The sequence below is a fragment of the Anolis carolinensis genome, chromosome 2 (genome assembly GCF_035594765.1).
Source record: "Anolis carolinensis isolate JA03-04 chromosome 2, rAnoCar3.1.pri, whole genome shotgun sequence".
Taxonomy (NCBI): domain Eukaryota; kingdom Metazoa; phylum Chordata; class Lepidosauria; order Squamata; family Dactyloidae; genus Anolis; species Anolis carolinensis.
In genome coordinates, this window is record NC_085842.1 from 12,725,241 (window position 1) to 12,743,396 (window position 18,156).

At 40.5% G+C, this 18,156-nt stretch overlaps 1 protein-coding gene across 1 annotated transcript in view; it reads left to right on the forward strand.

Annotated features, from left to right (window-relative positions):
- Positions 1-4,946: 4,946 nt before the first annotated feature.
- LOC100552101 (oocyte zinc finger protein XlCOF6) overlaps positions 4,947-18,156 on the forward strand; it is a 29,689-nt gene continuing 16,479 nt past the window's right edge. Inside the window, exons 1-2 of the mRNA XM_062973196.1 lie at positions 4,947-5,048; positions 8,009-8,114. Of these exons, the coding sequence (XP_062829266.1) occupies positions 8,051-8,114 (64 nt within the window). The 5' untranslated portion in view covers positions 4,947-5,048; positions 8,009-8,050. The remainder of the gene's footprint in view (positions 5,049-8,008; positions 8,115-18,156) is intronic.

Sequence of the window (18,156 nt, forward strand, 5' to 3'; positions counted from 1 at the left end):
ATCTGTAAAATATATAGAGATGTGTTTGCTATACTCTATAACAGGCATGGGCAAACTCCGTCCCTCCTCCAGGTGTTTTGGACTTCAACTCCCACAATTCCTAACAGCCTACCGGCTGTTAGGAATTGTGGGAGTTGAAGTCCAAAACACCTGGAGGAGGGACGGAGTTTGCCCATGCCTGCTCTATAGGAATGTCTAGGTCAGCGTTTCTCAACCTGCGGGTCGCCAAAAACCTCCAGAAAACATATTTCTGATGGCCTTAGGAACCCCTTTGGCAGAGAAGGCTGAAGATCTCTCCTCCTGTCCTTCCCTTTTGGAAACAGATGGCGAATCCTCCCACCAAAAGCCCAATTTGCCCAAGTCAATCGTTGGTGGGGTTCAATGGGGCTCCCAGACGTTTTGGAGTTATGCTTGCAACAGAAGTAGAAAAGCCTGGCCCGCAGGTGCAGTGCTCAGGGTCAGCATATACCTGGACCAATTTAAGTGACCCAAATTGCTGAAAATGTTCAGTCCTTGTTCTAATTTCACTTAGACCATAGCTGCTATAGGGTGACAATTATGTTAATCCTCCTCCTCTCCGTATGCTAAGGTGCATAGAGGTGTCTTTAACTGTTTCTTAAAGGGGAGGAGGGTGGGGCCATTTTTATTTCTTTAGGGAGGGCATCACAGAGAAGGCCCTTTCTCTCATTCCCACCAGCCATGCTTGTGACAGGTGGGACTGAGAGCAGGGACTCCTCCGCTGACCAAAGTGCCCGAGATGGTCTGTACAGGGAAGATTCCCTGAAGATCCCCTTTTTAAAACCATTGGGTATTTGTGCCCAATTTGGTCCAGTGAATGAAAATACATCCTGCATGTTATTTCGTAATATATTTTTAAATAAAATTATAATATATTATTAACATAATATAATATATACAGAATGGGCCGAAAGCCACGTAATTGATAATTGTCTAAATTGCATACAGTATTTATAAATTATATGCATAATACATTTATTTATTTATTTGCTACATTTATATCCCGCTCTTCTCACCCCAAAGGGGACTCAGAGCGGCTTACAAATCAAATGAACATACAATATATTATAAGCATAGCACAATATAAGCATTAAATTACTATATTGTACTATATCATTATATGGTAAGATTATTAGTAATATTACATTTAATATATAATATATAATTAATATTAATATTATATATTCCCTTTATATACTGTACATAATGCTATGTTTTTTCTAAAAAAAAATATGCCAGTACAAAATAGTTAACTGTGTTGTTGAAAGCTTTCATGGCTGGGATCTTAGTTCTTAACTATTGCAATCCCTTTGTGGCTTTTGTGCCATGTCGTAATATATAGGAATAATATAAAACAATATAGTGTAATAATAATAATAATAATAATAATAATAATAATAATAATAATAATAGTGATGTTGACCGGCTATATCTGCTTAGAAGATCAGGGGGCAGAGGACTCTTACAAGTAAAACAAGCAGTCAAAGAAGAAGAACATGCCCTGGCAGAAGATGTAAAGCAAAGTGAAGAACCTGCTTGATTGAAGTCAAAAATCAGAAACTCCTCAAAGCACAGCAGACAAAAAACCAGTACAAGAAAACCGCACTACAAACTAGAGCTGACAGCTGGCACAACAAAACGTTGCATGGAAAGTTCCTTGACAAAATTGAAGGAAAAGCTGATAAGGAGAAGACCTGGCTCTGGCTCACGAATGGGACCCTGAAGAAGGAGACAGAAGGCCTGATCCTTGCAGCCCAGGAGCAAGACATCAGGACAAAGTGTTGTCGAAGGCTTTCATGGCTGGGATCACAGGGTTGTTGTATGTCTTTCGGGCTGTGTGGCCATGTTCCAGAAGTATTCTCTCCTGACGTTTCGCCCACATCTATGGCAGGCATCCTCAGAGGCTGTGAGGTATGGATAAATTAAGTAAGGAAAGGAAAGAATATATATCTGTGTATAGTCCAAGGTGTGGCAAGAGTTCTTTGTCACTGGGAGCCAGCATTAATGTTTCAGTTAATCACCCTAATTGGCATTGGAAATGTTTTGTCCCTTGCCTGGGGGCATCCTTTGTTCAGTCAAGTCCTTATTGTGTTGGTTCCCATCTACTGTTTTGATTTTGGAGTTTTGTAATACTGGTAGCCAGATTTTGTTCATTTTCATGGTTTCTTCCTTTCTGTTGAAGTTGTCCACATGCTTGTGGATTTTAATGGCTTCTCTGTGTAGTCTGACATGATAGCTGTTAGAATGGTCCAGCATTTTTGTGTTCTCAAATAGTATTCTGTGTCCAGGCTGGTTCATCAAATGCTCTGCTATGGCTGATTTCTCTGGTTGAATTAGTCTGCAGTGCCTTTCATGTTCTTTGACTCTTGTTTGGGCGCTGCGTTTGGTGGTCCCTCTGTAGACTTGTCCACAGCTGCATGGTATCCGGTAGACTCCTGCAGAGGAGAGAGGATCCCTCTTGTCCTTTGCTGACCGTAGCATTTGTTGAATTTTCTTTGTGGGTCTGTAGATAGTTTGTAGGTTGTGCTTTTTCATCAATTTGCCTATGCGGTCAGTAGTTCCCTTGATGTATGGTAAGAACACCTTTCCTCTGGTTGGATCTTTCCTTTGACTCTCATGGCTTGTTCTTGGCCTTGCAGCTCTTCTGATGTCTGTGGTGGAGTCTCCATTGGCCTTTGAAAAACAGGCCCTAGAAACAGCACCAAAAAAGCCAACTGTTTGGTTCAGATACGTAGATGACACCTTCACAATTTGGAGCCATGGAGAGGAAGAACTCAGCAAGTTCCTGGACCATCTTAACAGCATCCACCCAAACATCCAATTCACCATGGAAAAAGAAAAGGAAGGAAAACTGCCATTTCTAGATGTTCTGGTCATCCGCAAACCCAATCAACAATTGGGCCACACAGTTTACAGAAAACCTACACATACAGATAGATACCTTCATAAAAACTCCAACCATCACCCAAGTCAAAAAAGGAGCACAATCAAAGCCCTGACAGACCGTGCACAAAGAATCTGCGAACCTCACCTCCTCCAAGGTGAACTCAACCACCTAAACTGGGCTCTACAGGCCAATGGATACTCCACCACAGACATCAGAAGAGCTGCAAGGCCAAGAACAAGCCAAGAGAGTCAAGACAAAGATCCACCCAGAGGAAAGGTGTTCTTACCAGACATCAAGGGAAGCACTGACCGCATAGGCAAATTGATGAAAAAGCACAACCTACAAACTATCTACAGACCCACAAAGAAAATCCAACAAATGCTACGGTTAGCAAAGGACAAGAGGGATCCTCTCTCTTCTGCAGGAGTCTACCGGATACCGTGCAGCTGTGGACAAGTCTACATAGGGACCACCAAACGCAGCACCCAAACAAGAGTCAAAGAACATGAAAGGCACTGCAGACTAATTCAACCAGAGAAATCAGCCATAGCAGAGCATTTGATGAACCAGCCTGGACACAGAATACTATTTGAGAACACAAAAATGCTGGACCATTCTAACAACTGTCATGTCAGACTACACAGAGAAGCCATTGAAATCCACAAGCATGTGGACAACTTCAACAGAAAGGAAGAAACCATGAAAATGAACAAAATCTGGCTACCAGTATTACAAAACTCCAAAATCAAAACAGTAGATGGGAACCAACACAATAAGGACTTGACTGAACAAAGGATGCCCCCAGGCAAGGGACAAAACATTTCCAATGCCAATTAGGGTGATTGACTGAAACATTAATGCTGGCTCCCAGTGACAAAGAACTCTTGCCACACCTTGGACTATACACAGATATATATTCTTTCCTTTCCTTACTTAATTTATCCATACCTCACAGCCTCTGAGGATGCCTGCCATAGATGTGGGCGAAACGTCAGGAGAGAATACTTCTGGAACATGGCCACACAGCCCGAAAGACATACAACAACCCCATCAGAACAAAGGCCATTCAGGCCAAGATCGAAAAACCAGCTGATGACCCAAAATGCAGACTGTGCAAGGAAACCGACGAAACCATTGATCATCTCCTCAGCTGCTGTAAGAAAATTGCACAGACAGACTACAAACAGAGGCACAACTACGTGGCCCAAGTGATCCATTGGAACTTATGCCTCAAGTACCACCTCCCAGCAGCAAAGAACTGGTGGGATCACAAACCTGCAAAAGTATTGGAAAATGAGCACGCAAAGATACTGTGGGACTTCCGAATCCAGACTGACAAAGTTCTGGAACACAACACACCAGACATCACAGTTGTGGAAAAGAACAAGGTTTGGATCATTGATGTCGCCATCCCAGGTGACAGTCGCATTGACGAAAAACAACAGGAAAAACTCAGCTGCTATCAGGACCTCAAGACTGAACTGCAAAGACTCTGGCAGAAACCAGTGCAGGTGGTCCCGGTGGTGATGGGCACATTGGGTGCCGTGCCAAAAGATCTCAGCCGGCATTTGGGAACAATAGACATTGACAAAATTACGAGCTGCCAGCTGCAAAAGGCCACCCTACTAGGATCTGCACGCATCATCCGAAAATACATCACACCGTCCTAGACACTTGGGAAGTGTTCGACTTGTGATTTTGTGATACGAAATCCAGCATATCTATCTTGTTTGCTGTGTCATAATAAAATAATAATATAATGATGTATTGCAATACCATTAAAATGCAGTATTGTGCATCAGTGATAAGAATGTAATGCAACAGTGCACCCTCATTCCTGCCATGGAGGAAAAGCACCAGAAAGGGGTTGGATTGGATGGCCTTGAGGGGCCCCTTCCCAGCCTTGGCTTCTGCTCTTCTGGAGAATCCTGTGATATGGGAGGCCAAAGAGGAAAAGCAAGGGAGGGAAGGGGGCCCCAACACTTCCGGCACCCATGCGAACGCCCTCTTGTGTGATTGAAGTCCTTGGAGGGGAGGCGCATGCGCACTGGCGCTCCCTTGCTCTCTGTCTCTCCGCAGTCGCTTGGGAACCCGAAGTGCTGCTTCCTCTTGTCTTTCCTCCCAAGAAGAAGGACGTTGCAAGGTTTGCATTGAGGGCGTTTCCCTGGTGGGATTGGTTTAGGAGAGGGCTTATTAAGGCCCTGTTAATTAACGCACTGGGACTGATGCACACGGAAAAGGGGCCCCTTTCTGCATTAATCCCAGTGCATTAATTATTTTTTGCAATAATTAATAATACACATAAGAGGGGATCAGTTGGAAAAGCAAAGGCTTCTTGCATTAATTCATCTGCAAAGAAAATAATGCAATGCAGTGGTGTATTTACTGCATCATTATAAGTAATAATATAATATTGTATTGCAATATCACATTATTTTCAGGGGTAGTTTCCCTTGGAAAGCAAGGGCTTCTTGCATTAATTTGCAAAGAAAATAATGCAATGCAGTGATATATTTATTGCATTATTATAAGTAATAATATAATATTGTAATTGCAATATCACATTATTTTCATAATGCAATATAAACAATAATATAATGTTCACAGTTTGAAAAGCAAGGGCTTGTTGCGTTATTTTGTTTGCAAAGAAAAGTGCAATTCATTTGCAAAGATGTATTAATTGCATTATTATAAGTAATATAATATTGCATTCAGTATCACATTATTTTAATAATGCAATACGGTAATGTAATTCACACATGCCTGTGCCGTGTAATAATATATACTAGGAATAATATAAAACAATATAGTGCGATAAATATAGTGGTGTAATACAATACCATTGAAATGCAATATTGTGCATCAGTGATGATAATGTAATACAACAAATGCATCCTCACAGGACATGATGGAGTATAGAATAATAATATTTAATATTGTATAATAATAAAATAATATGTAAAATGGGTTGCTGTGAGCTTTGCGGGCTGTCTGGCCATGTTCCAGAAGCATTCTCTCCTGACGTTTCGTCTACATACATGACAGGCATCCTCAGAGGTTGTGAGGTCTGTTGGAAACTAGGCAAGTGGGGTTTATATATCTGTGGAATGATGTCCAGGGTGGGAAAGAGGACTCTTGTGTGAATGTGGGCATTGGCCAGCTTGATTAGCATTGAATGGCCTTGCAGATGCAAAGCCTGGCTGCTTCCTGCTTGGGGGAATCCTTTGTTGAAAGCTGCAAGGCCATTCAATGTTAATCAAGCTGGCCGATTGCAACATTCACACTTGCCTCAAAAATACTATTATATATAGATAGATAGATAGATAGATAGATAGATAGATAGATATAAAGATATGGTAAATGTATATATTACATTGTATATATTGCCTATATACAATATTTTTGGACACATATATATACATATACACAGTAGAGTCTCTCTTATCCAGCATAAACGGGCCGGCAGATCGTTGGATAAGCAAAAATGTTGGATAATAAGGAGGGGTTAAGGAAAAGCCTATTTAACATCAAGTTACATTATGATTTTACAAATTAAGCACCAAAACATCATGTTTTACATCAGATCGACAGAAAAAGCAGTTCAATACACGGTAACGTGAAGTAGTAATTACTGTATTTACGAATTTAGCACCAAAACATCGCAATGTGTTGAAAACATTGACAGCAAAAACATTGATTACTAAAAGGCAGACTGTGTTGGATAATACAGAACATTGGGTAAGCGAAGATTGGATAAGCAAGATTCTACTGTATAGATAAATGCAATTTTTGTGTTTGGAAAAATATTCGATCTCATATATAGATAGATACAGTAGAGTCTCACTTATCCAAAACTCGCTTATCCATGGTTCTGGATTATTCAAGGCATTTTTGTAGTCAATGTTTTCAATAAATTGTGATATTTTGGTGCTAAATTCATAAATACAATAATTGCAACATAACATTACTGCGTATTGAACTACTTTTTCTGTCAAATTTGTTGTATAACATGATGTTTTGGTGCTTCATTTGTAAAATCATAACCTAATTTGATGTTTAATAGGCTTTTCCTTAAAGGTAAAGGTAAAGGTTTCCCCTGACGTTAAGTCCAGTCGTGACCGACTCTGGGGGTTGGTGCTCATCTCCATTTCTAAGCCAAAGAGCCGGCGTTGTCCGTAGACACCTCCAAGGTCATGTGGCCATTGGCATGACTGCATGGAGCGCCGTTACCTTCCCGCCGGAGCAGTACCTATTGATCTACTCACATTGGTATGTTTTTGAACTGCTAGGTTGGCAGGAGCTGGAGCTAACAGCAGCGGCTCACGCCGCTCCCGGGGTTTGAACCTGGGACCTTTCGGTCTCCAGCTCAGTGCTTTAACGCACTTCGCCACCGGGGCTTTTCCTTAATCTCTTCTTACTATAGAATCATAGAATAGTAGAGTTGGAAGAGACCTCATGGGCCATCCAGTCCAACCCCCTGCCAAGAAGCAGGAAATCGCATTTAAAGCACCCTCGACAGATGGCCATCCAGCCTCTGCTTAAAAGCCTCCAAAGAAGGAGCCTCCACCACAGTGGAGATATCCAAGATACTCGCTTATCCAAGGTTCTGCCAGCCCATTTAGCTTGGATAAGTGAGACTCTACTGTATTTAGAATATTTTTTCAAACACAAAAATTGAATTTATATAATGTGTATATATTTATATCTCTTTTTATATCTATATCTGTATGTGTATATAGTCCCCGGTGGCGCAGTGGATTTTCCCCTCCTTCCCTCCAGCCCCTGGCCTCCATCGGTGCCTCCCATCCAAGGCTGCTCCAAGGCTGACCCTGCTTCGCTCCCAGACCAAACCAGACCTAGGCGCCATCAAGGCCCCTCTTTTCCCTTCAGGAGCCTCAGCCTTTCAAATCGAGCCACATCCTCTGCTCATGTTTTGCCCAAATAAAATAGTGGTGGAGCTTCAACTCCATGAATGAATGACAGAGAGATGGATGGATCGAGCTCCAGGCCATTCTCCAAATTGACTTCCACAACCTGCTCAAACAAATGGGTGTCTCTGTAAGGCGTTAATCTTGGGGAAACCCCATGTTTCCTTCTTTCCAGGGTCCCGTGCCTTTCAAAGAAGAGGCTGCGCGTGGAGGAAGGATGGATTGGGGCCGCCCGTCCACGGAGGTCTTGAAGGAGGAACCGGGCCAGGAGGCCTCTCCGGGTCAGGACTCGTTCAATCCCCTCTTTCCTTTGAGTTTATTTATTTATTTACAGCATTTATATTCCGCCCTTCTCACCCCGAAGGGGACTCAGGGCGGATCACATTACACACACAAGGCAAACATTCAATGCCTTGACATAGAACAAAGACAGAGACAAACGCAGGCTCCGAGCTGGCCTCGAACTCATGACCTCTTGGTCAGAGTGACTTGTTGCAGCTGGCTGCTCACCAGCCTGCGCCACAGCCCAGGCAAAAGTTTCCCTTTTGTTTTGTTGTGTTTCCAGAGGTTTGTAGGATCCCAATTGATATGAAACTATAATTGTATTTATTGTAGTATTTAACATTGTAGCCGTGGTGCAAATATTTCATGAGCTTTGAGGCATGAGCTTTGGACTGTCCTTCGGAATCAGCGCATGGCTTTCACAAAGAAAGTGGTTTCATCTCTCTGTTGTTAGTCTATATATATAAAAGGGTAATGAAATTTCGTCCTAGGACAAAACAACAAAACTACACATCCCAGAAACACTAAACTTGGCAGCACAACCCGTCACCCATGCCTCTATGTTCATACAACAAAAAGAAAAGAAAAATAAAGTCCTAATTAGAGGTAGAGGAATAATTGTTTTTATCCAATTGCTGCCAGTTAGAAGGCTAAGCTCTGCCCACTTGGTCTCCTAGCAACCCACTCAGCCCAGGGGACACTCACTTACGCCTCTTCCACACTGCCTATAAAATACAGATTATCTGATTTTAACTGGATTATATGGAAGTGTAGACTCAAGGCCCTTCCACACAGCTATATAACCCGTTTATAATGGACTTGTCAGGGGAAAACCTTTACCCTTTACCTTAACTACCACCAATACTTCAATACTTTATTTCCCATACCACCATACTTCGCCACAGCAACGCGTGGCCGGGCACAGTTAGTATTATATATTATTATATATATATATATATTATATTATTATTATATATTATATAGCACCATGTATTTGGCTTTCCATGTCAGAGCAACATAGGTCCATCTTTCTATTTTTGTTGTTGCTGTTGTTGATATAATTCATGTATTTACATAAAGCCTTGTATTAAGCCCTCTGTGCCTGAGCAACATAGTTTCTTCCACTACTACTCTTCTGCATTTATATATACAGTGCCATGCCTGAACAACATAGGCTCTTCTGATGTGGGCAAAACATCAGGAGAGAATGCTTCTGGAACATGGCCACACAGCCCGGAAAACTCACAACAACCCAGTGATTCCGGCCCTGAAAGCCTTCGACAACACATTGAACATGGGTTCATAGTTTTGTTCTTAATAGTAATACAGTAGAGACTCACTTATCCAACATAAACGGGCCGGCAGAACATTGGATACGTGAATATGTTGGATAATAAGGAGAGATTTTTAAAAAGCCTATTAAACCTCAAAATAGGTTATGATTTTACAAATTAAGCACCAAAACATCATGTTATACAACAAATTTGACAGAAAAAGTAGTTCATTACACATTAATGCTATGTAGTAATTACTGTATTTACGAATTTAGCACCAAAATATAACAATGCATTGAAAGCATTGACTAAATAAATACGTTGGATAATCCAGAATGCTGGATAAGTGACCCTACTGTATTCTGAATATGCATTCATAGATACAGTGCCATGTATTCAGATGTCAATTCCAGAGCAACATCAGTTCATCTTTTTTTTTATTATTATTATTATTATTCATAATAATAATAATTTTATATGGCATTTTCAGTGCAATAGCAACATTGTTTCATCCTTCTGTTGTTGATTTATTATTGTACCATCATGTATTAAGCTTTCAATGCAAGAGCAATTTAGTTTCTTATTATTATTGTTTTTATTGTTATTATGCTCTTATTTATATAGTAAGTAAGTAAGTAAGTAAGTAAGTAAGTAAAAGTTTATTTGTATACCGCCCTCTCTCCCGAAAGGGACTCAGGGCGGTTTCCAATATAAAATCAGCATAAAACATTGTACAATAAAACACTGAAAACACTATAAAACGCTATAAGAATTATAGCATCATGCATTAGACTTTTCATGCAAGAGCAACATAGATTCTTTTATCTGTTTTTTTATTAGTATTATTGTTATTATAATTTATGTACAGTAGAGTCTCACTTATCCAACATAAACGGGCCGGCAGAACTTTGGATAAGCAAATATGTTGGATAATAAGGGAGGATCAAGGAAAAGTCTATTAAACATCAAATTAGGTTATGATTTTACAAATTAAGCACCAAAACATCATGTTAGGCAACAAATTTGACTGAAAAAGTTGTTCAGTACGCAGTAATGCTATGTAGTAATTACTGTATTTACGAATTTAGCACCAAAATATCACGATGTATTGAAAACATTGACTACAAAAATGCGTTGGATAATCCAGAACGTTGGATAAGCAAATGTTGGATAAGTGAGACTCTACTGTATTTATATAGGGCCATGTATTAGGTTTTCAGTGCCTGAGCAACGTACGTAGTTTCTTCTCCTTTTTCCTATTGTTATTCATTCATTTATATCAGTGGTTCCCAACCTTTGGGCCTCCAGGTATTTTGGACTTCAACTCCCAGAAATCCCAGCCAGTTTACCAACTGTTAGGAGGTTTGAGAGCTGAAGTCCAAAACACCTGGATGCCCAAAGGTTGGGAACCACTGATTTATATCAATGGATGGGGATGGTGTGTGATAAGGTGTCTCTGGTTATTTCTCCATATGTTCAGGAGTATTTATACAGAATTACAAAGGGACCGTTGAAGGCCACCACAATAAGGCAGATATGACCCTCATAGAATCATAGAACAATTAAGTTGTAAGAGACCACAAGGGCCGTCTAGACCAGGGGTCCCCAAACTAAGGCCCGGGGGCCGGATGCGGCCCATCGAAGCAATTTATCCGGCCCCCACAGCACAAGGGCAGAAGGGGGTTGGGCTAAATGACCCAAGGGGTCTCTTCTTCTCTTACAACCCTTATTATTATTATTATTATTATTATTATTATTATTATTATTATTATTATTATTATATTGTATGACACAGCAAACAAGATAGACATGCTGGATTTCATATCACAAAATCACAAGTCGAACACTTCCCAAGTGTCTAGGACTATGTGATGTATTTTTGGATGATGTGTGCAGATCCCAGTAGGGTGGCCTTTTGCAGTTGGCAGATCGTAATTTTTATTATTATTATTATTATCATTGAGGCTGGGTGGCCATCTGTCAGGGGTGCTTTGCTTGTGCTTTTGGACAACAGAGGCAGAAGGGGATTGGACTAAATGGCCCAAAAGGGTCTCTTCCAACCCTCTATTATTATTATTATTATTATTATTATTATTATTATTATTATTAACATTGAGGCTGGGTAGCCATCTGTCAGGGGTGCTTTGCTTGTGCTTTCGGTGCACAAAGGCAGAAGGGGATTGGACTCAATGGCCCAAGGGGTCTCTTCCAACCCTCTTTTATTATTATTATTATTATTATTATTATTATTATTATTATTAACATTGAGACTGGGAGGCCATCTGTCAGAGGTGCTTTGCTTGTGCTTTTGGTGCACAAAGGCAGAAGGGGATTGGACTCAATGGTCCAAGGGGTCTCTTCCAACCCTCTTTATTATTATTATTATTATTATTATTATTATTATTATTATTAATTATTATTATTATTATTGCTCGGTGGCCATCTATAGTCCGGCCCTCCAATGGTCCAAAGGATTGTGAACTGGCCCCCTGTTTAAAAAGTTTGGGGACCCCTGGTCTAGACCAACCCCCTGCCATGCAGGAAAAGCACAAAGTATCCCTGACAGATGGACATCCAGCCTCTGTTTAAGTTTCCAAGGAAGAAGCTTCCACCGTACTCTGAGGCAGAGGGTTCCACTGTTGAACAGCTTGTATGGTCAGGAAGTTCTTCCTAATGTTCAGGTGGAATCTCCTCTCCTGTCATTTGAACCCATGGCTCCTAGTTCTAGTCTCCAGGGCATCAGAAAACAAACCTGTTCCCTCTTCCTTATGACAGCCTTTCATATATTTATACATGGCTCTCATGTCTCCTTCTCTCAACCTTCTCTTCCACAGGCTAAACATGCCCAGGTCTTTAAGTCACTCTTCATAGGGATTCATGGTCTCCAGACCTTTGATTATTTTAGTTGCCTTCTGTACAAGGAGGGAGGACGGGGGTGGCTTTTTAAAAAAAACATAAAAATATGCTCCCACCAAAATATAGAGAGGATGGATCAGGTTTTTTTTCAAATATCCCTCTGTTCATGTGTTCAGGATCCTTATTTTGATTACGTTGGGACTTGGAGAGAGAGAGACTTTGAATGAGGTGAAACAATAACTTTATTTTTCACTCGTAAGGTACGTAAGCTTGATGGTTTCAGTAATATACATTAGAGTCTCACTTATCCAACATAAACAGGCAGGTAGAACGTTGGATAAGTGAAAATGTTGGATAATAAGGAGGGGTTAAGGAAAAGCCTATTAAACAACAAATTACGTTATGATTTTCCAAATTAAGCACCAAAACATCATAATGTATTGAAAAGATTGACTACAAAAACATTGACTGCTAAATGGCAGACTTGTTGGATAATCCAGAACGTTGGATAAGCGAGACTCTACTATCTATCTATCTATCTATCTATCTATCTATCTATCTATCTATCTATATGGTACACATGCGTACGGCTTTTGATTATTCTCTTCTGAAGATGTTACTTATAACCTAGTTTCTGAATGACTTTGTTCCATATACAGTAGAGTCTCCCTTATCCAACATAAAAAGGCCGGCAGAATGTTGGATAAGCGAAAATGTTGGATAATAAAGAGGGATTAAGGAAAAGCCTATTAAACATCAAATTACATTATGATTTTACAAATTAAGCACCAAAACATCATGTTTTACAACAAATTGACAGAAAAAGCAGTTCAATACACGGTAATGTTACGTAGTAATTCCAGTAGAGTCTTGCTTATCCAACATAAACGGGCTGACAGAACGTTGGAGAAGTGAAAATGTTGGATAATAAGGAGGGATGAAGGAAAAGCCTATTAAACATCAAATTAGGTTATGATTTTACAAATTAAGCACCAAAACATCGTGTTATACAACAAATTTGACAGAAAAAGCAGTTCAATACGCAGTAATGCTACGTAGTAATTACTGTATTCACGAATTTAGCACCAAAATATCACAATGTATTGAAAACATTGACTACAAAAACGTGTTGGATAATCCAAAACGTGTTGAATAAGTGAGACTCTACTGTACTGTATTTACAAATTTTGCAGCAAAACATCGCAATGTATTTAAAACATTGACTAAAAAAATTGGCTACTAACAAAACTGACTACAAATACAGATAGAAGTGCATAAAATGAACTTACAGTAACAACATTGTCGGAAATTAAATCCATAAAAAGTTCAATCCTTGCTGCTTAGAGAAACAGCTGCGGATCCGTGAGGGAAGCAAACTGTCATAACCCAGAACGTTGGATAAGCGGATGTTGGATAAGTGAGACTCTAATGTAGTTCCTTCTTAAAAGGCTTTTACTATATTTCTCCTCAAACTGACTTCCAAAACCTACACTTAACTGGATTTCCAAAACCTGACTGACTGAACTTTTAAAACCTCCCTCAACTCCTTCCTCAAGCCAACTGCTCAGACTAACTGTTAAGTTAAAAGTTAAAAGCTAGCTTTTCTAACGGTCATTCTGGCCCCGCCCATCTCTGGTTGCTCAGCAACTGCTCATTTGCATGCAGCCAATCAGGCAACACTTATTCACATAGCTGCTCGAAGGCTCCTCCCCCAAGCTCTGCTGCAAATGAGACCCACAAAATGGCTGCCTGTCAGCCTGGTCTACAAAATGGCTGCCTATCTCCTTGGCCTACAAAATGGTGACACAACAATCCTTTGAGGTGGGCCACATCCCAAACTTTCTAAGGTAGGCCAGATCTGTTGCACCCTCCAGCCTGTCAATATCTTTCTTAAAATGTGGGGCCCAGAATGACTTCCCTCGATCTAGACCAGAGGTCCCCAAACTTTTTAAACAGGGGCCAGTTCATGGTCCCTCAGACCATTGGAGGGCCAGATTATAGGTTTTTTATTTTGAAGTAAAAAAACAGACAGAAAGGGAACAAATACAGCCTCAATGTTAATAATAATAATCATCATCATCATCATCATCATAAAAATAATAAAGAGGGTTGGAAGAGCCCCCTTGGGCCATCTACTCCAACCCCCTTCTGCTTCTGTGCACCACACCATAATCAAAGAACCCCTGACAGATAGCCATCCAATAATAATAGTAATAATAATAATAATAATAATCAGCTGATGACCCAAAATGCAAACTGTGTAAGGAAGCTGACGAAACCATTGATCATCTCCTCAGCTGCTGTAAGAAAATTGCACAGACAGACTACAAACAGAGGCACAAGCATGTGGCCCAAATGATCCATTGGAACTTATGCCTCAAGTACCACCTCCCAGCAGCAAAGAACTGGTGGGATCACAAACCTGCAAAAGTCTTGGAAAATGAGCACGCAAAGATACTGTGGGACTTCCAAATCCAGACTGACAAAATTCTGGAACACAACACACCAGACACCACAGTTGTGGAAAAGGAAAAGGTTTGGATCATTGATGTTGCCATCCCAGGTGACAGTTGCATTGACGAAAAACAACAGGAAAAACTCAGCCGCTATCAGGACCTCAAGATTGAACTTCAAAGACTCTGGCAGAAACCAGTGCAAGTGGTCCCGGTGGTGATGGGCACACTGGGTGCCGTGCCAAAAGATCTCAGCCGGCATTTGGAAACAATAGACATTGACAAAATTACGATCTGCCAACTGCAAAAGGCCACCTTACTGGGATCTGCGCACATCATCCGAAAATACATCGCACAGTCCTAGACACTTGGGAAGTGTCCGACTTGTGATTTTGTGATATGAAATCCAGCATATCTGTCTTGTTTGCTGTGTCATAATAATAAAAGAATTATCATCATCATAAAAATAATAAAGAGGGTTGGAAAAGACCCCTTGGGCCATCTACTCCAACCCTCTTCTGTTTTTGTGCACCACACTATAATCAAAGCACCCCTGACAGATAGCTATCCAATTATTATTATTATTATTATTATTATTATTATTATTATTATTATTATGTTTAAACTACTGACTGGCATCATAGCTGAGTCAAGATTATCTTGAAGAAAAAAATATCTTGCCAGATGAATAGAAAGGCAACAAACGGAAAAGCAGGGGCACAAAAGACCAGTTATTGATTGACAAAATGATTCTGGAGAACTGAAAAGCTAATCTTCACATGATGTGGATTGACTACAAAAAGGCCTTTGACTCACTCCCACACAGCTGGATCATCAAGTGCCTGGACGCCATCGGGATTTGTAAAAACGTTGGCACCTTTATTGAAAACATGATGGAGCACTGGAAAACTGAACTGTTTGTTGCAAATAAAAGCTATGGACTTGTCAACATCAGAAGAGGAATTTTCCAGGGAGACTCATTGTCTTTTCATTATTGCCATGATCCCTCTGTTAACAATCTTACAAAAAAACAAATCTCGGCTACCAAACATCTAAGAATTCTCACAAAATTTCACATCTGATGTACATGGATGACCTGAAGCTGTATGGAAAAACGGAAACTGAAATCCAGTCTCTGACCAACACTGTCCGAATTTTTAGCACTTATATCAACATGGAGTTTGGTTTGGACAAATGTTCGACAGTGGCATTGAAGAAGGGAAAAATCAATGAAAGTGAGGGCATAAATATGCCCAATGGCCAAACGATAAAGTGTCACCAGCCAGAGGCCTATAAATATCTGGGCATATTACAGCTAGACAACATCAAGCATGAACATGTGAAGACTGTGGTCAATAAAGAATACACACAAAGGGTCAGAAAAATTCTCAAAAGCAAGCTCAATGGAGGCAACACCATCAAAGCCATAAACACCTGGGCCATGCCTGTCATAAGATATACTGCTGGCATTATAAATTGGACACAGGTGGAACTGGACAATTTGGACAGAAAAACAAGAAAACTCATGACCATTCATCATTCCCTGCACCCTCGCAGTGATGTTGACCGGCTATATCTGCCTAGAAGATCAGGGGGAAGAGGACTCTTACAAGTAAAGCAAGCAGTCAAAGAAGAAGAACATGCCCTGGCAGAAGATGTAAAGCAAAGTGAAGAACCTGCTTGATTGAAGTCAAAAATCAGAAACTCCTCAAAGCACAGCAGACAAAAAACCAGTACAAGAAAGCCACACTACAAACTAGAGCTGACAGCTAGCACAACCAAACATTGCATGGAAAGTTTCTTGACAAAATTGAAGGAAAAGCTGATAAGGAGAAGACCTGGCTCTGGCTCACGAATGGGACCCTGAAGAAGGAGACAGAAGGCCTGATCCTTGCAGCCCAGGAGCAAGACATCAGGACAAATGCAATTAAGGCCAAGATCGAAAAATCAGCTGATGACCCAAAATGCACTGACAAAACCATTGATCATATCCTTAGCGGCTGTAAGAAAATTGCACAGACAGACTACAATCAGAGGCACAACTATGTAGCCCAAATGATCCATTGGAACTTATGCCTCAAGTACCACCTCCCAGCAGCAAAGAACTGGTGGGATCACAAACCTGCAAAAGTATTGGAAAATGAGCACGCAAAGATACTGTGGGACTTCCGAATCCAGACTGACAAAGTTCCGGAACACAACACACCAGACATCACAGTTGTGGAAAAGAAAAAGGTGTGGATTATTGATGTTGCCATCCCAGGTGACAGTCGCATTGATGAAAAACAACAGGAAAAACTCAGCCGCTATCAGGACCTCAAGATTGAACTTCAAAGACTCTGGCAGAAACCAGTACAGGTGGTCCCGGTGGTGATGGGCACATTGGGTGCCATGTCAAAAGATCTCAGCCGACATTTGGAAACAATAGACATTGACAAAATTACGATCTGCCAACTGCAAAAGGCCACCTTACTGGGATCTGCACGCATCATCCGAAAATACATCACACAGTCCTAGACACTTGGGAAGTGTTCGACTTGTGATTTTGTGATACGAAATCCAGCATATCTGTCTCATAAAATAAAATAATAATAATAATAATAATAATAATAATAATAATAATAATAATACAGTAGAGTCTCACTTATCCAAGCTAAATGGGCCGGCAGAACCTTGGATAAGTGAATATGTTGGATAATAAGGAGGCATTAAGGAAAAGCCTATTAAACATCAAATTAGGTTATGATTTTAGAAATTAAGCACCAAAACATCATGTTTAACAACAAATCTTACAGAAAAAGTAAGTAGTATGCAGTCATGTTATGTTTTAATTACTGTATTTACGAATTTAGCACTGAAATATCACGATATATTGGAAACTTTGACTATAAAAATGCATTGGATAATCCAGAACCTTGGATAAGTGAATCTTGGATAAGTGAGACTCTACTGTAATAAACATGGTTTGAAGAGACTCCTTATTTATTATTTACAGTATTTATATTCCGCCCTTCTTTCTCACCCCGAAGGGGACTCAGGGTGGATTACAATGAACACATATATGGCAAACATTCAATGCCAACAGACAAACAGCATACAGTATAGACACACACAGAGGCATTTTAACATTTTTCCAGCTTCACGATTCCGGCCACAGGGGGAGCTGTTGCTTCACCATCCACTAGTGGCTGTACTTCCTCATTCCTTTCCTCGTGTTTTGCTGGCAGTTTTATGGTGTTGTAAATTAGTTAAATTAGCCTCCCGCATAAAGCGTACCTAAATTTCCCTACTTGACAGGTGCAACTGTCTTTCGGGGCTGCATAGGTCAACAGCAAGCCGGGCTATTTAATGGTCGGGGGCTTAACCTGACTTGGGCTTCAAACTCATGACCTCTCGGTCAGTAGTGATTTATTGCAGCTGGTTACTAGCCAGCTGCGCCACAGCCCGGCCCGTCTAGT